At 43.9% G+C, this 23,295-nt stretch overlaps 1 protein-coding gene and 1 long non-coding RNA gene across 3 annotated transcripts in view; one reads left to right on the plus strand and one right to left on the minus strand.

The window, feature by feature from the left end:
- Positions 1-11,907, minus strand: C1H1orf116 (chromosome 1 C1orf116 homolog). Of its 2 annotated transcripts, none has more exons than XM_033410467.2 (4): positions 11,840-11,907; positions 6,233-6,418; positions 3,698-3,875; positions 1-2,307 (listed from the first exon to the last, which is right to left on the minus strand). In XM_033410467.2, the coding sequence occupies exons 2-4, from the start codon at positions 6,335-6,337 to the stop codon at positions 770-772; spliced, it is 1,821 nt and encodes a 606-aa protein (XP_033266358.2). In that variant the 5' UTR covers positions 6,338-6,418; positions 11,840-11,907; the 3' UTR covers positions 1-769. The 2 variants fall into 2 exon arrangements, with proteins under 2 accessions (XP_033266358.2, XP_033266357.2); XM_033410466.2 differs by having other exon boundaries at positions 11,715-11,848.
- LOC117197672 (uncharacterized) overlaps positions 2,264-23,295 on the plus strand; it is a 26,989-nt gene continuing 5,957 nt past the window's right edge. Inside the window, exons 1-2 of the long non-coding RNA XR_007474176.1 lie at positions 2,264-2,345; positions 9,767-9,903. This is a non-coding gene — a long non-coding RNA (uncharacterized LOC117197672). The remainder of the gene's footprint in view (positions 2,346-9,766; positions 9,904-23,295) is intronic.

The raw sequence follows: 23,295 nt of genomic DNA on the forward strand, positions 1-23,295 counted from the left end.
TCAGGGACCACCGTAGTTTATTACTGAATTTAACAAGCCCACAGACAAGGCCCTCTCCAGTGGAGGTGTGTGCAGCGTGGGCACTCATCCTGACTTCTCAGGCCAGCAAGAGCTCTCCTGGTATCAGTCAACCAAGAGTTTTTAGTGACAGGGATGTGTCTGGTCCTTGGGACTAGGGACAGAGAGAAGGCAGCAGACGATGAGATAACAAACCAACCCCTCTTGGCCGCAGGCCCCTATCCGGGAGGCCAGAAGCGAAAGGGGAATCCAGCAAGGTCTGTGCCAGTCTCCACCCACTGCAGGGGTTCTGGGAGACCCACATTTCATGTGATCCTGCATTTGCCTAGTGTCACGGGTACATCCATTGTCCCATTTGACTTTTTTTTCTCAGGCTTAGCCACCCCTCTGCACTCAGTTCTGGCTTGCCTGAGCTCTACCCGATGTAAGAAAGTTTCCAACAAGTGAGGAATTCTGAGCAATGACTCTGTCATATAAATAGCTTCGGTGATAGACACAGCCTATACCACACACACACACCCTCCTGTGGAAATCATCTTCAGGGTGGTTCACGCAGGCGCTCATTGGTACAGCCACTCTGAATAGAAATGTGTGCTCCAATCTCTCCCTCGGAGAGAAGAGGACACTGCAGAGAAGCCGACCCCTGCCCAGCCCCTGACTTGTGAGGTGGGGTAGACTAAGTGGAACCCTGGGTCTCTTCTCGAATAACGGGGTGCGGGAGGGGTTGTGTGGGGGTGCTGGTGGCCAGTGCCTACTTCTTCAACAGGCCCAGCTTCTTGAGAGCCTCCCTTCTTTTTTCATCAGACACGCCTTTTGGGGAGATCTTGACACTGACACAGTGGGATCGAGGCAGCATGTCACGGCTCTGTCCTTGGTAAGACAGACGCTTGGAACCCAGCTCATGCTCCGGGTCGGCCAACTTGCCCACCTGGATACCCTCTAAGTCCTTCCTGGTGCCCAAGGAGGCCGGGCGCGGCCGGGAGTTACGCAAGACGTTGGGTGAGATCTTGTCCAAGAAGGAGGCTTTTCCCAGAGAGGTGCTGGTTTTGGGGCTGCAATCTTTCTCTGCTGAGAGGTAGCTGCTCAGCCCCACGCCTGAACGCTCCAGCGTGTTGGACTTGAAGTTCATCTGTCTCAGGCCAGGGATGCTGCTCTCCTGGAGAGTCAGCCCAGAGTCTGGCTTCGGCTGAGTGAGGGGACTATTTGCCCGTGGGGCCCTAGGGATAGGAATTGGCATGGATTTGTCAGCTGGAACTTTCCCTGGAGTGGCTTCCTGGGCAGGAACCAAAACATTGCCTGGAGAAGATGGCTGAGCTGGAGCCGGACCCGGAGCTTTCACTGGAGAAGGTCCCCGCATTGGTGCAGGTGCTGGAGCCTTTCCTGTCGCTGCTGAGACCTGAGCTGGAACCACAGGCGGAGCCGGGGAGGGGGCCTGCGTGCGAGTCTCCCTGAGCCTGATGGAGGGCCTACTTAAGTGGGTGCTGGCCTCATCTTGGTCCTGGGGCAGCCCCAGCTTCTCCAGCGCTTCCCTGCGTGCTCTCCTCTGCTCCTGCAGTGATGACGAGGTGGGGCCCGAGTCTCCAGGGCCAGCCTCCGAGTGGCAAGACAGCCGGTTCTGGGGATCACTGTGGAAACCACCCCGGCTACTCTTCAGAACAATATTTGGCGGCAGCTTCCGTGGCTTAGGGGCTGTGAGGGGAGCCAGCCGGGCATGTGGAGCCCCCTCTGATGGGACAGGAACATCTTCAGCTTTTGCATTCTGAGAGGACACAGCAGGAGGAGGCCGAGGTTGTCCAGGTTCCCCGGTTGAGCCTTCCTCATTGGCTTTCTGGGACATGGCCTCTGAAGTGGTCTCCCTTTTTTGCTGGAGGCTGAGTGATATGTGGACCTGGGGCCTGGGACTCAGCTCCCCTGGCTGTCTGGGCAGGCCGCGTTGCCCACGCTGCTCCGGCTGGGTGTCCCGGAAGGCTTCTGGTGGGGGGATGAAAGCCCTGTCCAGATCAAGGGCAGCGTCCCGGGGGCCCGTCGGTGCCTGGGGGGGCTCACTGCTCTGGCCCACCTGCTCTTTCTCAGGCCCTGGGACAAGCCCGTCAGATACCCCTGGGATGTGGCTGTTAGTGTGTGTGGTGCTTTTTCTGAGGATCTGGTCTCTGCCGATGTGGATATTTCTGGGGAGGCTGCAGGAGCCAGACCTGAGGCCCAGGCTTTGAGGCTCGGGCAGATGAGACAAGCTGAATGGAGTCACTCTTTTCGGCTGTGTTCCTTGCTGAACGGTCTCTTTCGGATGTCCTGTGAGGGTCGGGAAAACAGGCAAAGAAGAGTGCGTGGTGAGAACCCTGCTGCCGGGGGGAAAGAAAACACCTCCCAGACTCTGATCTCTAATTAGCAATGGATGGGTTTTGTTTTTTGCGGTTTCTTTGCTCTTAAAGGGCAGAACTCTTGTTTGGATGTCATTTAGACTAACAGATCAGTACTAGCAGTTTCCCTTCAACCAAGGATTAATGTTTCCTGATGGCTGGGGAAAGGGCAGCCCCAGACAGCTCCATGTTCCTGACTCAGGCTCTTTCTAACCCTCTACAGAGGCAGGGTTGGTTGGGGTTCAGGACAGTCCCTCTAGCTATCCTGGGGCCCTCAGGTAACAGAGCCCAGTGGGAGCATTCAGCATTGAACATGGTCAACAGGTGATTTGCTCTTGCCGGACCAGGCTTCTGCCTTCTTCTGCCTTCACTTTCTATAGGCACCTGGATGATTCTGTAATGGCCACAGCTGTCCCCACACCACAGAGTGACAGGGGCTCTTTTCTTCCAGCGAGTAAGCACGCGTATCAGGCCCACTGGACCAGGAAATCAGCACCAGGCAGCAGAGGAAGCCCCACCTCCCCACTTCCTCCTCTATCTCAGGGAGGGTCTAACACATTGTCAATAAATATTTGCTAAATGAATGAATAAGTGATCACAGTCCGGATACCAATGGGTCTGTCTTCAGGAGTAAAATGCCCCCCTCGCCCTGGGGCATATGGCCCTGCACTCATGGCCACACTTAAATGTCATCTTGTTTCCCGTCTACTGAGCCTCAACGCCACTCCATACTCTCTCACAAGGCCCTTGAGACGTCACCCACTGAAGTTAAGGGAGCCCTTCCCTCTTCTTATCTCCTGCAGCCTCATCCTCTGGGTCACCCAGATTAGCTCCACAGACTGACTTAGTTTTTCCAGAGCCAACCACCCACCCCTCCCTGAATCTCTCCCTCACCTCTGTGGTCATATTGCTTTAGAATTTCTCCATAAGAGGATGGGTGCTGGTCAAACCCCTTTCCCTCCCAGGCCTCTGATACTTCATAGAAAGACATAGAAGGCTGACTTGTCGGCAATCCCTCCTTCCCTGCAGGGACAACAAGGCTTTATTCCAGCCATGAGAATGCAGAGGAGAGCATTTGTTCCTTCTTCTGCCTGTGACCCTTAGAGCAGAGGGCAGACAAGATGGAGAGTGGCCAGAGGATGTACTGCTTTTTTGGGGGGTTTTATTTTTTGTTTTTTTTTTGGCCTCACAGCATGTGGGCGGGATCTTAGTTCCCCGACCTGGGATCGAACCCGTGCCCTCTGCAGTGGAAGCACAGAGTCCTAACCGCTGGACCTCCAAGGAAGTCCCCTTTTTTGATTTTTTTAGACACTCTCTCTTACCCTGGGCGGCAGGCTGGGTCGTGGGCAGTGTTCGGGGACCTCGGGGAGTTGTGGCTTGACCAGACTTGTCAGTGGACAGTCCACTGTCAGCCTCGGCGTCCAATGAGCCAATGGTTTTCTCTAAGAAGAGCAGACACTCCTTCTCTTCAGCGGACAGGAAGTCGTAGCTGCTGTCACTCTAGAGAGAGGAGAGGGCGCTGTGAGAGGTAGCTCCCCAGAAACTGGCGGGGCCCGAGAACCACCCTGCGCTGGGAAGGATTGCTGAAGAGCTGGAAACCCCTCCATCATGCCACTCTGCAGACCTGCTTGAGCTGCTTCCGAAACTGCAGGCACAAAGGAGGGCAGAGACTGTCGGGCTGCTGTCCCAGTAACACCCAGCCGGGCAGGCAGATGGCAAATGACATTTCTTTTGTTCACTCCTGGGTGGAATGCTTAGGGGCCAAGATCAGAAGCAGTCCCAGGTTCTAATTCCACTTCTTCTGTGTAACCTATGTCAAGTATCTCATTTTGCGTGTCTCCAATGTTGTTCTAAACTATGTGGGCAGCATGATGATTTGACCTTAAACTTGAATGGTATTGCTTTTAACTTTTCAAAGTACTTCTGCATTCTTGATCTGGCATGTCAAGGACAGTATGAGGACAAACAGGAAAGACAGCCGATTTATCATGACTAGTCACAGATCAATTTACTAAGTAATTTACACTTGACTTTGAAATGCATTCCATACAGGATTTTTTTTTCCCCTTTTGTGTATTTACTTTCTTGATAGCATTTGGCTCTGGCTAACATTCAAAAACGTGTGCATTTATTTCTTAAGCAAATATTAACTTAAGGGAGGAAGGTGGAGAAACTGGTATGGGGTGAGGGGAAAGCAACTTAGTATTAAATATGAAGTAGAAATTAAAATAAATAATTTTCATTATGAGAAAGCACTCCTATGTGAGTGAGGCCCTTTCAGATGGTTACTGCCTATGTTCTACAAGGCTAGGAAGGTCCATGGGATAATCACTCTCCAAAGTTGAAGGTTGAAGGGAGGACCAAAAGGGCAGATGGGAATATAGGAAATTTGGCCTGAGTCCCTTCCTGCCGTCTCTACCCCTCTTCCTAATATCGGAGATACTTCAGAGTTATATATTTTCCAGACCCACTCAGATGTCCAGGAAAGATTTTGAGAAAGCCCTAAAAATATCTTAGGGGGAGGGGAGATGGTTGTTGGAATAACTTCTCCAGTTCCCCAGGCTCCTTAAAGAATCATCTGTCAGTTGATTGAGGGAGGCTTACATGGTCAAGGGAAGTCCCAAATACAGCCCTTGGAAGCCTTGATGCAGACCCCAGAGGTTCCCTAAACAAAATCTTCTCTACTGCCCTCTTCCTACTAAAATAGTCTTCCAAAACTCCAATTCTGAATTTCTCCTTCATGGATGATTCACTTTGAAAACCTTTAATCCCTGTCACATTCTGTGTCCAGTGGTATGTAACTACTCATGTTGGCCTCTGCTTAACAGAAACTGAACGTGGTCTGTGAGGTCCCATCATCTAGGGTTAAAAAGAAATTATCTACAGATTGTCTGCACTTTAGGTTTTTTGTGTGTTGTGTGCTGCTTTTCCTACTTCATTTTTACATATCAAAACTCACCGACTATATCAAACATCTTTGTAGATTCAGTAGAGATCATTACGATCCTTAAATTATCAAATACCTCTACGTATAGGATATAGAACAATAAAGTATAAATTCTCAAAGGGTTATTATGTATGTGATGAGTACCCATAACAAAGGAATGCTTACATTTGGACATAGGAAGGATTTACTCTGTCACACCAACCTTATAAGAATTGAGATTTAAATTCATTCCCAGAAAAATTACAATTTATTACATGTCACTCACAAATAGTTAAACACAGGGACTTTGGAAAATTCTCAGTCTCTACTTACAGATAGGCTATTTCTTTTCTACATAGAAGCACGTGCTAAGTGCTTTACATGCATTTCATTTACTCACCTCAAGAACCCTATGAATTTGGTATTAATATTATGCCCATCTTAAAACTGAAACTGAAGCTTAGAGAAATTAAGTAATTTGTCCAAGGTCGTAGAGCTTATAAGTAGAGAACCCAGATCTGTTTGGCTCCAGAACCCAGGCTCTTAACTGCTCCGTGCTCTTTGATCTTTGTAAAAGATGGAAGTAACACTGTTCTTTGCAGAGGACTTCAGGAATCCACAGGCTACAAGGATCTACGTTCTAGTTTCCACCGTGACCTCAGATCACTGACCCACTCTCTCATCTCAATTAAACCACGCAACCTAATGAAAACTGGGAAAAACTCTCATTTGTCCTATTACTCTCTGGGGTTGTCCCACTCTATTCTCTGTAGAACCAGGGGTGACTCAGAGGCAGAATACCAACTGGTGTGATTCACTCCCTGACAAGGAAGATGAAAGACAAGGAACAGTGAGCAAGGATGGTGGTGGGTAGGGCAGGGCAGGGCAGGGGTGCGGAGAGCGGGCCAGGCTGCAGACAGAGAGTACGTACAGATCCAGAGAGGGTGGAGGTGGTGCTCATCATGCTATCGCAGCTGCCAATGTGGGTCACGGGTTCCAAGCCAGGCCCTGCTGGCCACAGCTCTCTCTCGGGCATCGCCTGAAGCAAGGTGCAGGGGTGGTGAAAGGGGCTCTCAGAGGGGAAGCGAAGGGAAGCGAAGAATGTCCCAGGCCGGGCCTGAAAAGAGAAGAATCAAAGCCACGTGTGAGCTGAGCCAGGCTCCAGCGAGGCTCTGCCCAGGCCCTGGAGCAGCATGGCAGCAGGGACACCAAGCAAACAGAGAGCTGGAAGGGGCCATGCTCAGCCATGACCCAAACCCAAACCCCCAGCCTGCAGGGGGACACATAAGCTGGACATGTAAGGACGCATAAGCTGGCTTACATACATGCAGAAGGTCAGACTTAGGTGGTGAAGAAGCAGTCTAGTTAGAAAAGAGATTCCATCATTTCTCTTGGTCATGTTTTTTCTCTGAACCAGGGAGCTTAACCTACATTTTCATTACTATAAACACTACATATTACAGGAGTTAAAGCTTGGGTTCTGGAGGTAGCTGGATCTGGGTTCAAATTCCAGTTCCACCATTTAAAGTGTTGTGACGAGGCAAATTACTCTTTGAATCTGTTTTTCTTCATTAAATAGGGTTAATAGTAAGACTAAATGAGAACCGATAGCACAGTTTAGTTTGTAGTAAGTAAGCAAACACTTAAGGAATAAATGAGTAACTACTACTGTTTTTGTAATAAGAAAAAGACAAGATCCATCTCGGATCAAAGTAGACTGAAGCAAGGGAAATAAAAGCTTTCTTTAAAAAAAAGGAACAGGGCCCGTAATAGTACCTACCTTAAAGGGTTTTCGTGACTATAGAATGAAATACTCCATGGAAAACACTTTGTGCAGTGCACGGCCCTGTAACAGTCAGCTGCTACCATAGCCACATCATCAGCACCATCACAACGACCCCCACCCCAGCCACCGTCATCCCCTAGTCTGGGAGGGATGTGCATGGCACCCCAGTGGTGGACAGAAACCCAGTTTCCCTCTTGTGTATCACCCTCCTGATGTTGCATTTATTCCCAATGAGATTCCCTAATCTGTGTCAAATGGACAAGAGCAATGTTCTAGGTAGCTTTCTCCCAACTCCAACTCATAGGGAAAGAACAGTTTCAAGTTCATCGTGCCAACAGAAATAGCAAAGGAAGGTAGTGTCATCTTCCTTCAGGGAATCCCAGGGATTTTCATATTCTTGTTTGTGGGAAAAACTCCACCAGAGCTGGAAAGGCCAAAGGTGACTCTCCTATGCTCAAATGAAATTCTAGAAGAATTAAGATTAAAAGACAGTTCTAAGATCAAGTAGGGACCTGGGGGAAGAGCTAGAATTAGAGTATACTTTGTCTGATTCTGAATCCATATTTTCCCCACAATGCCATGCTTTATTTTCTACCATCTTTCCCACCTTCTGAATGCTAGGTAAAATGTCCTGGAAGATTGGGTTTTATTTGAGATCTTGAGACTTGGGCTTTAGATTCCAAGGCGGGTTGTCTTTTTTGCCTCTGCCAATAATTGCTTCCAGTGCCAAAGTCAGGTTTGGGCTGTGCTGGGTGAGTCAGTCTGCCAACCACCTAGAGCTGACAGACACAAGGCCTCACAGAGCTCCCCTCCTGCTTGGGAGGAGACCTTCAACTGGGGCAGGTAGGGAGGGGGCAGGACAATGGGGAAGGAAGAGGTAAGATCCGTTATGGGCAAGACACATGTAGTTCACGCGGGTCCAAAGCCTCTCAGGAGAGAGAGGGAGAACCAGAGGGGACAGAGATACCAAAGAAACCCAGTGATAAATCAACATGGGGTAAGATAACTCCTGGGATTCCTTCATGGGGTTAGTGCCCCATTATCCAGAATCCCAAAGAAACAGAAATGTGAGAAGTCATGTGGATGAAGTTCAGTCACCTCAGCTAGCCTCTCCGTTAATGACTGTCTAGGTTCCAAAAGTACTGACCCATTCCTAACATTCTGAAGGGTTGAGACCACTACGACAAAGAGTATCCATTTCTCGTTAGCCTAGGCACACAGAAGGCACTCAAAAAATGCTGATGAATAAACGTCATTTGTTCTAGTGTCTACTGAGTTGACACTAGAACTCAGTTGACATTAGAACTAGTTGAACTGTTGGAAGGTCTCTTTTTTGGCTTCTACCCTATTACTGTAAGCTCTTTTAAAAAATTTTTTAAAAATACATTTACTTATTTATTTATTTTTTGGTGCATTGGGTCTTTGTTGCTACACGTGGGCTTTCTCTAGTTGTGGTGAGCGGGGGCTACTCTTGTTGAGGTGCGCGGGCTTCTCATTGCAGTGGCTTCCCTTGTTGTGGAGCATGGGCTCTAGGCATGTGGGCTTCACTAGCTGCAGCACACGGGCTTAGTTGCTCTGCGGCATGTGGGATCTTCCTGAACCAGGGCTCGAACCCATGTCCGGCAGGCAGATTCTTAACCACTGTGCCACCAGGGAAGCCCCATGTAAGCTCTTTTTTAATATTTTGTTTCCCAGAAAATATATGGCTTAATGGAATTTGGGCAATGCTTTCAGTTACACTAACATTTATGAGTACCTAATAGGCATGGGGCAAGCAAAACTTTGTTAAGACAAAGGTATTGTTTCCAAGAAGTCAGTGCAGATCCAAGGGTCTGTTTTTTGGCTCTAGTTTTCCTATCTGTTACACTGGGGCAGTAACTATTAAAAGTGACGCACTGTAGAATGTTCTCTGTGAATGGATGAGCAGATGCTGCCTTTCCCTTTCAGAGAAAAATGACTACCCTTGTTCCTCCAAGCACAGTTCGGACTTTACAGTGGTGTGCTAGCCTCTCCTCCCTCCCAGGGCAGCCTAACACATTCTCACTTTGAAACAAAGGATGGCCTGAAGCAGCTGGAAGAGATAGAAACAATATGCTTTAAAAAACACACCAAAAAAAAAAAACAAAAAAAAACACACACCAGGGTATAGCTTACAAAGTGTTTTCAGATAACCTGATACCTTAGGCAGGATGTGGCATTTTCTCCATTTGACAGATGCAAAAGCTGGGGCTCTTTCTACCTCCCCTTCCTATGGGAAGTAGGAAATGATTTATAACTGCATCTATTGGGCAGCCTGTGGCTCCCAGCCCTTCTAGAGGGCATTACAGCAGCTGTCCAGAGGCAAGAGGGCCGGGTACCTAAAGAAGGGCCACTGGCCACGTCTGACTAAACACTGAAAGCCCTAAGACCACTCTTCTCTGATTCAGATTTATGCATCCAGGCCAGCTTTTTGTCCCCACAATAGCTATTTCCAGAATAAGGGAAAGACACCAAATGCCACTGAAGCTCAAGTCATAGGCACAACAAAATCACTGCAGAGATTAACCTGAACCTGAAACCGAAGCTGAATGAGCTCTAAGGTGCTCACACCTCATCTCCACACCTAGTGTCCTGACCCGAAAAGTCTGAACCATAAAGATGTCTTCTCTTCTTCTCACCACCCTCTCCTTCCCTCACCAGTCTGACCTGACCTGGAGGCTGCACTTCCTTCCACCAACTTTACAACCTTGAAACTTGGGGGCTATTTCAGGGCAGCCATTGAAACCTGAGGTATTTCTACTTGATAAGAAGCCTGAACAGCATGCAAAACACTCAAGGTGAGAGTTCTGTATTTTTTAACCCTTGACCTCTTTGGGCAGCTTGAGGGGAGGAGGGAACAGGTTAAGAAATGTGCACAGCCTATATCGGGGCCACCCATGCAAAGGTACATTAAATATTAACTACTCCCTGAAACCAGTCAAGCCTTGGAGGAGAGTAAATAAATGGCGTGTGGAACTCTGGTATCTGGAGGGGGTGGGGTGGGAAGAGGCCTCCAGCTCCACTCCTGTTTGGCTTCTCTGTACCATCTGAACAGACCCAAGGCCCCCTTATCACCCTCTTCCTGTGACCCCATTCCTATATCCTCCAAGAGCTGAGCTCTCTCCCCAGTGGTCAAAGAGGTTTCCTGTTTCTCTTAGACCGGGTGCCTCTGCTTTTTGCTGACCACCCAAAATGTGCCTTGGGCTGGAGAACATCCTAAGGAAAAGGCCAAGAAGACTAAAAGTTGCACTGTGTGTGTATCCCTCTCCACAAGCACATGGGCAATTTTCTGTTTGTGTTTAAGCAATGATATAATCGCCTCTTTCACCAGTGGGTTTGAGGGAGAGGGTGGGTGGAAATATCACCTGCACAGAAGAACTTTTGCTTGACACTGCAGCTTACCTTTATTGCTGACGAGGTCGCCATGTATGGCAGCCCTCAGTCAGTGAGCTTGGCGGGCTGGTTCTGTGGTGTGGGCTGAGCTAAATAAAGCCTAAAGCTTCAGTTGCTAGGACGAAACCCAATATATTCACTCAGGGCTTGTGTGCCAGGCCCTGGGATCCTGGCACTGGGTCTTCCCACTTCCCTCTTTCTGGAAGCAGGAGGAAAAGGGGAGAAGTTAGGGACCAGAGTGTTAATCCCCACAAGCTGGATGGCGGAGAGCTGACTTGCTACTCTGACTTGACTTCTACACCCAGCGTCCTTGTGCAGGGAATCTGGGCACACAGACTGCCAACTGGGACACCCGAAGGAAGTCAAAGCAAAACCACAACACTGGTCTGGTTCTCCTCTCTGGACTCTGCCACACTGCTTTGGCCTGAGCCCCACTCGGAATTCCTACTAGACTCAACATGTTACCGTGAAATATTAATGTAGGTGAGGCCCCGGCACAGTTGAGTAGCTTCCTGTTTGCCAATCCCTGTGTCTATTCACAGGCAAAGTCAGAAATTTAATGAAGCTGAACTCAAATAGGCTTGACTTTGCAACTAGACTATCCGTGGGTTTTCCGAAGATGAGCTGGTAGCCTGAGCTGGCATTTTCCCAATGTAACCAAATCTCACACACCCTTACAAAAACATAGCACAGCTCACACCTTACACACCCATCCACAAAGAGCTCCATTATCACACTACCATTACTGAACACACACGCACACACACACACACACACACACACACACTGCACCCTTCATTTAAATAACAATAGACATTGAGTTCATAAAGCCATGAGAAATTTGCCTGTTAGAATGGAAAACCAAAGCACTTTTCTTCCCCAGGCGATTTTCCATTTTGACCTCCTCTAACAATTCTCTTCCAAAATCACAGTGCAACTTCAATGATTCAGAGATGGAAATTTCTAAAACAAATCTGTTTTCTTGTTGTCAGCACAATATGCTCATCCAACCTAAACAGGCGGATGGAAAAAAAAAAATGTGTCTCAGCCTGGGTCTCCACTAAAACACTCCAATCTCAAGAAGCTACCAACTCACTCTGATCCCGTACTGGACTCGGAGTTGAGGAACAGAGAGGAAAGACCCCCACCTGGTGTATAAAGGGCTCCCCCCTTGCTGCAGAATAAGCAATAGTTAGTTGGTTAGGAATTAACTCACCTTCACTGGGCGGGGGGCTGAAGAGAGGAAAGGAATACCCTTATATTTCAAAGGGCAGAGACGGAGACAGAGACTGCTTCCCCTGCTTCCTACTGTTTTCTTCTTTTGACCTCTCCCTGACTTACCTAGACAGGTAAAATCTTCATCCGTGCTGCCTCACCCCACCCTGGCAACTGACACTCAGCCAATCCCAGCCCTCTCTCCCTACTTCTCATTCCAGCTGTTTATCCAGGGAGGGCGTGGGAGGGGATGGCGCAGGGCGGTGCTGCTCTCACTTAGCCAATCGTCTCTTGCCCTCCCTTCCTCGTTGAGAGCCAATAAAGAGCCTTTAATAATAGAGGAGGGCTGGAAGGAGGGGGACCGGTTTGGGCTGAGACTGGACGGAAGGAGAGTCGGCATGTTATTTAAAAAAATATATTGTTATAAAGAAACACAGTCCACTAGGCAGTATGCTTTTCCGTGTGTCTGTTTGAAACTTGATTTTCTATCTATAACTGCCTTCTTCCTCTCGAAGTATTCCCCTGAGTTCTGCAAGTTAAAATCCTTTGTGGCCAGTTTTGCTACTCGCTTTTTTAGCTTTTCAGAGTCACTGTCATCCTCAAGCTTTTTCCTAGCGGCTCATAATCCTAGCAACTCCACTCAGGACCACAGAAAAAAGGCGTCTAAGGCAAGAGATGCTGGCACTGAGACAACCATTGCCCTACAGTTTGCCAACGACCTTCTTGGCCTCATTTACTCCTGGGGGAAATAAAACCATTTTCTCCCCCAAGAGGTCCCTGTTCTGATGAAAAAGCGACTGGACAGCCTTGAGGGAGGGAACATGCATGCTGTCATTTGGGTCTCTGGTCCCTTTTAGCTGTGCATGGAAGGTAGCAATGAATATTAAGAAATAAAAACAAAAGAAGCTACCAACCAGTTTAGCAACTCCTATCTCCTTCCAGTAGCCGATTTCTGGCACCTGTAGTTAAAACAACCAGAAGAGAGTAAGGAGAAGAGAGTAGTTGGAAGAACCCAAGGCTTTCAGGAAGGAATCTTCCTCCAGGAATGGAAGCCACTTTTACCAGATGTGCCTTTTGCTTGGAAGCTGGTTTTTCCTGGATATATGTTATCCTCAATACCAGAGGGCAGAAAGAAAAATTAAAATCAAGGCACATAGTAATTGCCAACATTTATTAAGCTCTTGCTATGCACTGGGAATTGTGCTGTGCTAAGCATTTTCATGCATCATTTCATTTACTCTTTATCTGAACTTCAGGATGTAGGCACTATTAATATACAAATTTTACAAAGAGGTTAAATAACTTGCTCAAGATCTTGTAGCTATGATGTGGCAGAGCAGGGATTTCAACTCAGGCAGTTTGACATCAAGCTTGCCATCTATCAGTATGATGCCAATCAGCCTCTATTTTGGAGAAAAATCCCAAGTAGGAAACATGAAATACACAGATAATGTGCAGGTCTAATTCTAATAACTAGATTTATCCTGTCTTGTCTCATTTCTGTCTTGTAGCTATTCATCTCTTTTTTTTTTTTTTTTTTTTTTTTTGCAGTACGCGGGCCTCTCACTGTTGTGGCCTCTCCCGTTGCGGAGCGCAGGCTCAGCGGCCATGGCTCACGGGCCCAGCTGCTCCGCGGCATGTGGGATCTTCCCGGACCGGGGCACGAACCCATGTCCCCTGCATCGGCAGGCGGACTCTTAACCACTGCGCCACCAGGGAAGCCCTATTCATGTCTTTTATAACAAGATGACACATGGCTTTCATCTTTTCTCTGTGTGGTCTCTGCAATGTGATCATTGCAGAAGTGCAGTGACTCTGGGGCTTAGGTACAGAAGAGGTAGGGCAGGACTAGTGAGGAGAAAGGAGGTTTGAGGAAGCCTGGAATAATTCAGCACCCTATCAGCGGCATGTGGATAACAGAACTGATTGAACATTTAAGGAGGATGACCTCTCTTCCTGATGTGTCATTCAAACATGTATGATGTCATAATACTAACAAAACAGGAAGCTACGAATCAGAAGTTCAATGCAACTAGTGTTACACCCATGGATGGAGTCACTGAAGTTGATCAAGCTTCATAGGTGTGTGATTTGAACATTTGCTAAAAAAATGAATTGACTTGTGAGCATTAACCTCAGAGATGAGAGGAGGCACAGTCTTGTTTGTGAACAGTTTTTCAGTTTATAATAAAAGTAGAATAATTAGGAAGGGCCCCTATCTTTTCCCAGGTAGTAGTAGGGACATAGACAAAATGCTCTTTCTGTTACTCTTCCCTTTTTTTTTTTTTGTGGTACGCGGGCCTCTCACTGTTGTGGCCTCTCCCGTTGCGGAGCACAGGCTCCGGACGCGCAGGCTCAGCAGCCATGGCTCACGGGCCCAGCCGCTCCGCGGCATGTGGGATCTTCCCAGACCGGGGCACGAACCCGCGTCCCCTGCATCGGCAGGCGGACTCTCAACCACTGCACCACCAGGGAAGCTCCTCTTTCCTTTTCTTAACATCTCTTTTTGAAAATTATGAACTATTTCAGATATTCTGGCATAAAACACCACTGTACCTAATACCCAGTTCAAGAAATAGAACATTAACATTACAGTTCAAGCTGCTAACAAACTTTGCCCACCACTCCTTCCTGCCTCCTCAAAACAGACATACACCCCCAGCTGAAATAAATCACTATTCTGAATTTGGTGTTTTTCATCCTCCATATCTTTAAATGGTTTGCTTGGAATCTTTCTTCGTTTTGATTTGCTTTCTTTATTTTTGGCTTGAAGAAATACCAAGTCTCGGGACTTCCCTGGTGGTGCAGTGGTTAAGAATCCGCCTGCCAATGCAGGGGACACGGGTTCGAGCCCTGGTCCGGGAAGATCCCACATGCCCCGGAGCATCTAAGCCTGCACGCCACAACTGCTGAGCCTGCAGTCTAGAGCCCGCGAGCCACAACTACTGAAGCCCGTGTGCCTAGAGCCCGTGATCTGCTTCAAGAGAAGCCACCGCAATGAGAAGCTGCGCACCACAGCAAAGAGTAGCCCCCGCTCGCTGCAACTAGAGAAAGCCCGCATACAGCAGTGAAGACCCAACGCAGCCAAAAATAAATAAATAAATTTACTAAAAAAAAAAAAAAAGAAAGAAATACCAAGTCTCTAAGGTCCCAAGAGAATTGAGAAGGAGGTCTGGACCAGGGGAAAGAAAGGATTTCCCAAGTCAGAAACCTGAGAGACTAAGGCTCCCTGGTTGATGTAGATCATCATTTGAGGAGCAGTGTGTGTTGTTGCTCTTTGTATATGAATTCCTATTTGATGACCTGACCGTGGAATCTAATTACAGTCCAGCCCACCTGATTCATCTGTGTCCTCATTCCTTCTCCATCCTTGCATGCTGTTGTGGTGCAGTCATCTTCTCGACTGTCCGAAACTAGTTTATTTCCTTTCTCAGTACCACCTCCCCACTGAGGCAACTCCCTTCCCCTACACACAAACACACACACACCACCTTAAAACCAAAATATACCACAAACAGTCATTGGTCAATCTTTCCTCTTTGGGCCCCTTATAAAGTTGGACTCTCTGCAAAATACAGTGGACCTCCACTCTAACCATTCATGATACTTATTCATTCATATTACAGTCACATCCTAGCCGTGCTTTTCTTCTCCTTTTCCTCTCCAAAGGAAAAATGAAGTTACTTTGAACATGTATTATCACCAGCCCTAGGAAATGCTGGGTACCCACTATGTTCATGGTGTAGGGCATGGTACTCCGTGCTGGGTCTCTGAATGTACTTCTGTTGGGGAGAGGGAAGGTTTTATTCTTTGAGTAGTAGCGAGAACTTGCTTTAAAGAGAGAACAGTTGGGAAAGGATTCAGACGAGGATGGTTATAACTTGGCTATAAACTGTGGAATTGATAGGCCAGATTAAGAGATCAAATAGATCAGCAAGTTCTCACCAAACTGATATTAGTGTTAAGCCTAAACTAATTAGATGGGAACTAAAGGGTGTAATTAAGTGGATTTGGATGAAGTTCTGAAATGACTTAATCATTAAGTAGTTGCTGGGAGTAGCTTTTTTTCTCCCTTTTTTCTTTTTTGAGAGCAGTGTTGGCCCACCTACCATAAAAATTTAGAGGATTCAGTAGTCCTTTTCTTCCCAGTGTTAATGAAAGTCTGAGGGGAGGGCTGAGATCATCTAGTAGCATCAGTGGGTTTTGTAAGGAATGCCAAATCTTAACATGTTCAAAATGGAACCCGTCTTACCTCTGGCCTCTCTCCTCTATCCTCATGCCACCTAACTGCAGCACCCAGACTCAATACTTCACAGCAATCCTCCCATAGCTCCTGTGAGATCACTCTCATAACTGTCTCCGGCTCTTCATCCTCTCTACTCTGATCAGGACTTCACTATTTGTAGGATCACAGACCACTGAGGATGGAAGAAACTACAGAAGTTCCTTGTTTCACATTTTTCGTTTTATAGAGGCACATCTGAATTGTCATTCCTCTCCTTAAAATACTTTGAGGTATTTTCATAGCATTCAGGATGAAATTCAAAGTCCCTATAAGACATAAAAAAACCTTCATAAACTGGGCCTACGTGCATTTCCCCACCACATATTCATCCATACTCTTTACCAAAGTCACATCTAATTTTTCTGAAACTGTCGTGCTTTCATGCTACTGGGCTGCACCCTTTGCTTGGACCCATTCCCACCCTGTTCTCCTGGCTTAGTCTTAGCCTTCCTTCAAGGTTCAGCCCAAGCACCACCTTTTGGAATAGGATGTTAGGTGCTGCTTCACTGTAATCTCTTAACACAATGAACATATCTCTAGATTTAACCCACTAGGATGTAATTGTCCTCTTTCTCTCCCTGAAAAATTTGAATTCATGAAGGGCACCAAATTTTTCTATGTATAATTCTTCTATTATATTATAGTAGTTATATATTAATGTCAAAACTGATGATAAACTTTTGGGAAACTGAAGTCCTTTATTTAACAAACTTGCCCTAAAAAATTCATTTTTTGGAGATAGCGTCGGTAGATAACCCATCTACTGCTACAGTTTTGCTTATTGTTTTTTCCCCAAATCTTGTCCCTTGACATACTATTAAACTGTGAGTAACTCTTAAAAGTAGTAGGCATTGGCTCATCAGGACTGTTTCAGAGGTTTTTGACTTTTTGATGTTATGAATATACCTATGAGTCTGAGATATTATGAAAGCCCCCAACTGACGATACTTTACATTGCAATAATTTAAAACGCATCTGGCAATGGGCTGACTGATTTCAATTATCTTTCTTAACATGCTTCTAACATTCTTTATGTTCTTTATTTATTATTATCGATATCTGTATTGAAACATTGTTTAATAAATGAGAAATATCAAGTTTAATAGTATTTACAAAGAACTATAGCTTATAGCAAATATTCAATACTGGAAAATACTAGGGAACATAAATGGACAATATTTGGATCTCCCAGCAAGCTCCTCATAGCTCTACACAAAGTCATTTGTTGAAATTGCCAATTCAAGAATATATTTTGCTTCTCAAACTTGTTATTTCTTGGAACACTTGTCATAGAATTTGCATTAAGTATACTATGAGTATAATATATTAATATTTATTTTATTCATTGTTAGCAGTATACAGGACCATGGAATACCTACTTATATTATAGTAACAGTTATAAGCCAGACAGATGGATTAGACTGTAACCATTTCCCTCCTATCTGCTAGTGTCTAGGTACCCAGAAATGTAAACTTTAACCTTCTACTCCACGTGTCAGAATTTCCTGCTCTTGCTTTTGTTTTTTTTTATCATTGGATTCCTTCAAATCACTAACATCTCTTGTCAATCACACAAGAAGACTAACACCACGAATCAATCAAGATGGCAGAGTATGAGGATGTGGGACTCCCCTCCCCTCATGAACACATCAAAAATACATGTACATGTGGAGCAATTCTCTCTGAAAACTAACTGGAAACTGGCAGAAAGACTTCTGTACAAACAAGGCTGTAAGAAAGATCCACACAAAATCAGATAGGAAGGAAAGAAAAGTGATCAGGTTGGGACCTGTGCCCCTGGAAGAGGACTTAGAGGAAAAGGGAGATTACACGGGCAGAGACCCACACTGGGGAGTAAGTGGTTTGAGCCACAGATTGGGCACCCCACTCCTGGGGTCCTACACAAGGGAGATGAGCCCCTTCGTTGGTCAGAGGACCACTGGGACTAACAGGAGGGCTGAGGGAAGCCTGAACTTTGCCCTTGAGGAGTGCATGCATGCTGGCTTGTGCCCAAGGCAGAGTAGGGAGGTTGGATTGAAGACTCCTCTAGTGGCTGCTGGGTTTCCCCTGACCACCTCTGCGTGTGCCCCAGTCTGATCCAAGTAAATGGTCCAGTCTCACTTATTCCATGTTGTAGCTCGGCACTGGATCTAGGGCTGCCATGACCAGAGAAGAATTTCGGCCGTGGGACACAGAGGCAATGGGGTCCCAGACTGTCATCTGGGTGGGGTGGTGGTGGCCATTGTTGGCGTGTGCTCAAGCAGTGCCTCAGAAGAGACCCAGAACTCTGATGGTGGCCAGTCCACCACAGCTTACACCTTGATACACACGAAGAATCCATGTGGGTCCCACCTGCCCTGCAGTGTGGCTCCATAACAGGGTGGGGGCAGTGATCAGCTGTGGGGAAAAAGTGTACTTCACAGTAATACAGTAATAGTAGGGGACTTTAACACTCCACTTAAGTCAATGGACAGATCATCCAGACAGAAAATCAATAAGGCAACATGGTCTTAAATGACACAGTAGACCAGCTGGTCTTAGTAGATATCCTCAGGACATTCCATCCACAAACAGCAGAATACACATTCTTTCCAAGTGCACATGGAAAGTTCTCCTGGATGCATCACATTCTAGGCCACAAAACAAGTCTCAATAAATTTAAGAGAATAGAAATTATATCAAGCATTTTTTTCTGATCACAATATATAAAACTAGAAATCAATTACAGAAAGAAAAATAGGAAAAGCACAAACACGTGGAGACTAAACAACATGCTACTTAAAAAACCAGTGGGTCAATGAATATATCAAAGAGGAATCAGAACATCCTTCGAGACAAATGAAAATGGAAACACAACTTTCCAAAATCTATGGGATGCAGCAAAATCAGTTCTAAAAGGGAGGTTTAGAGTGATACAAGCCTTCCTCAAGAAACAAGAAAAATCTCAAATAAACAAATAACCTACCATCTAAAGGAATTAGAAAAAGAAGAAAAAATAAAGCCCAAAGTAAACATAAGGAAGGAAATCATAAAGATCAGAGAAGAAATAACTAAAATAGAGACCCCCCAAAACAATAGAAAAAATCAGTGAAACTAAGACCTGTTTTTTTTTGAAAAGATAAAATTGATAAACCTCTAGCCAGGCTCACCAAGAAGAAAAGAGAGAAGACCCAAATAAAATAAGAAGCGAAAGAGGAGAAATAACTGATACCACAGAGATACAAAAAAATCATAAGAGAATACTATGAATTGTTATATACCAACAAATTGAACAACCTAAAAGAAATGGACAAATTTCTAGAAACGTATAACCTGACAAGACTGAATCAAGAAGAAACAGACAATTTGAACAGAATGACTACTAGTAGTAAAATTGAATTTATAACCAATAAAACTCCCAGCAAACAAAAGTCCAGGACTGGATGACTTCAGAGGGGGGATTCTACCAAACATATAAAGAAGAGCTCATACCTATCCTTCTCAAACTATTCCAAAAAATTGAAGACAATGGAACACTCCCAAATTCATTCTACGAGGCCACCATTACCCTGATACCAAAACCAGGCAAAGACACTACAAAAAAGAAAGTTACAGGCCAATATCTCTGATGAATATAGATATTGAAATCCTCAACAAAATATTTGCAAACCAAATCCAACAATATATAAGAGGATCATACACTACAATCAAGTGGGATTTATTCCAGGGTCACAAGGATGGACAAAATTCACAAATCAATCAATGTGATTCACCATATTAACAAAAGTAAGAATGAAAATCACATGATCATCTCAATAGATGCAGAAAAAGCATTTGACAAAATTCAACATCCATTAATGATAAAAACTCTCATCAATGTTGGTATAGAGGGAACATATCTCAAGGCCATTTATGACAAACCCACAGCTAACATCATACTCCACAGTGAAAAGCTGACAGCTTTTCTTCTAAATTCAGGAACAAGACAAAGATGCCCACTCTCACCAATTTTATTGGAAGTACTAGCCACAGCAATCAGACAAGAAAAAGAAATAAAAGGAATCCAAATTGGAAGGGAAGAAGTAAAACTGTCACCATTTGCCAGTGGCATGACACTATACATAGAAAACCTTAAAGACTCCACAAAAAAACTGTTAGAATTAACAAAGGAATTCAGTAAAATCATAGGATACAAAATTATTATACAGAAATCTGTTGCATTTTTATACTCTAATAGCAGACTCTCATAAAGAGAAATTAAGAAAACAGTCTTATTTACAACTGCATCATAAAGAATAAAATACCTAGGAATAAATTTAACCAAGGAGGTGAAAGACCTATACTCTGAAAAGTACAAGACATTGATGAAAGAAGTTGAAGATGAAAGAAATTGAAGATGCCACAAAGAAATGGAAACATATAATATGCTCATGGATTGGAAGAATTAATATTGTTAAAATGTCCATACTATGAAAAGTAATCTACAGATTCAAGGCAACCCCTATCAAAATACCCATAGCATTTTTCACAGAACTAGAACAAATAATCCTAAAATTGTGTGGAACCAAAAAGACCTCAAATAGCCAAAGCAATCTTGAGAAAAAACAAAGCAAGAGTTATCACACTCCTGGATTTCAAACTATAATACAAAGCTATAGTAATCAAAACAATACAGCACTGGCACAAAAATAGACACATAGATCAATGGAATGGAATAGAGAGCCCAAAACCAAACCCTTATATGCTCAATGATTCTAGAATAAGGGAGGCAAGAGTATACAATGGGGAAAAGAGAAACTCTGCAATAAATGGTGCTGGGAAAACTGGACAGCTACATGTAAAAGAATGAGATTAGAACATTTCATTACACTATAAACAAAAATAAAATAAAAATAGATTAAAGACCTAAATGTAAGACCTGAAACCATAGGATTCCTAGAAGAGAAAATAGAAAGAACACTCTTTGGCGTAAATCTCAGTAACTAAAAAAAAATTTGTCTCCTAAGGCAAAAGAAATAAAAGCAAAAATAAACAAATGGGACCTAATTAAACTTAAAAGCTTTTTAAAAAATTGAAGTATAGTGATGTACAGTATTATATGTTACAGGTTGCAACATAGTGATTCACAATTTTTAAAGGGTATACTTCACTTATAGTTATTATAAAATATTGACTATATTCCCTGTATAATATATCCTTGTAGCTTATTTATTTTATACATAAAAGTTTGTACCTCTTAATCTCCTCCCCCTCTTGCCCCTCCCCCCTTCTCTCTCCCTGCTGGTAACCACTAGTTTATTTTCCATATTTGTGAATCTTTCTTTTAAACTTAAAAGCTTTTGCACAGCAAAGAAAACCATCACCAAAATGAAAAGATAACCTATGAAATGAGAGAAAGCATTTGCAAATGATATGAGTGACAAGGAGTTAATATCCAAAATATATAAACAGCTCATACAACTCAATATCAAAAATAAAAACAACTCAATTAAAAAATATGCAGAAGACCTGAATAGACATTTTTCCAAGGAAGACACAGTGACTAGTGGGCACATGAAAAGATGCTCAACATCAAAATTTATTAGAGGAATGCAAATCAAAACAACAATGAGATACCACCTCAAATCTGTCAGAATGGCTATCATTGAAATGATCACAAATAACAAATGTTGGCAAGGATGTGGAGAAAAGGGAAACCTTGTACATTGTTGGTGGGAATGTAAATTGGTGTAGCCACTATGGGAAACAGTATAGAGGTTCCTCAAAAAACTAAAAATAGCACTCCTATATGATCCAGCAATTCCTTTCCTGGGTATATATCTGGAAAAAATAAAAACACTAATTTGAAAAGATACATGTACCCCAATGTTCATATGTTCATAGTCATTTACAATAGCCAAGATATGGAAGCAACCCTAGTGTCCATCAATAGACAAATGGATAAAGAAAAAGTGGTATGTGTGTATATATATATATATATATATATATATATATATATATATATATATATATGGAAAGGGGAGGGGAGGGGCAAGACAGAGGTATGGGATTAAGAGATACAAACTACTATGTATAAAACATATAAGGAACAAGGATATATTGTACAACACAGGGAATTATAGCCATTATTTTATAATAACTTTTAATGGAGTATAATCTATAAATATACTGAATTCTATGCTGTACACCTGAAACTAATATAATATTGTAAATTACACTTCAATAAAAAAATTCAAAGTAAAGAAGATTGGCACTATTATAAACTCAAGAATAACAACCTCAAATGGGTACTGTATACTCCCAGGCAATTACCACATTTCTCTAGGAAGCTGGATTTCCCATTTTCCAAGACCTCTCTTTCCTCAAATTTTCCACTCCTCTTTTGCTTCCTTTATTTTCAGAAAATGAGTTTTACACAAAATTAGAAAAAAATGGTAAGAAAACAGCAGCCAATAGGCAGGAACTCCATATTTCCATCACCAAATTTACAAACCTACCTTCCTTTGCACCCATGTTATTCTTCTTTTGGTACAACAAAGGAAATATTCTTCCTATAAAAGCAGATGATGTACATGTACTCTGGATCTCATCTTATGAACTCCATCCCTGTGATCTTCTCTTGTACATCATCATTTCGACCTTTCCTCTATAATAATTCCTGTCAGCATTCAAATGTACAATATATAGTATAGTATATCTGGAGCCAAACTGCCTGATTTGCTTCCCTGCTTTTGCATTAAATAAATGCTATTGAGAGTTAATGCTTTGAGATATACTATGTTTGCTCTTCCTTTTCTATATATTTTTTTGTCTTTCCACCCCCACCCATTATGTAAATCTTCTCTCAATACATTCAGATTTAATAGTATTCTATTAATTTCATCCTGAAGAAATATTTTCCAGGGCATTCTGATCCACTTCCATTTGGATAGGTTTTTCTCCAGCCTGTTGCATGTCTGTCATTTTGATATCTACCTTTATCACCCTACTGGGAAAAATCTTTTCACCTCTTTCTTTTGTTGTATTACCTAGATCTCATATCTTCTTCCTCTTTCTTGAGTTAGCTCTCTTATTTTAGCAAAACACATTCTCCAGTAGCTTCCTGAGAAAGAGCACATAGGATCTTATATGTCTGAAAATATCTTTTATTTCATCCACATGTTGCTAATTTGGCTGGGTATAGAATTTTAGGTTAATGTCTGCTAGGTTTCAGTGTTGCTGTTGAAAAGCCAAAAGGATTTATGATTCTAAATTTAGGGCTTTCTCTTTGTTTCCAGTGTTCTCAAATTTTCATGATGCTGTGTTTTGGAGAGAATCT

The sequence above is a fragment of the Orcinus orca genome, chromosome 1 (genome assembly GCF_937001465.1).
Source record: "Orcinus orca chromosome 1, mOrcOrc1.1, whole genome shotgun sequence".
Lineage (NCBI taxonomy): Eukaryota > Metazoa > Chordata > Mammalia > Artiodactyla > Delphinidae > Orcinus > Orcinus orca.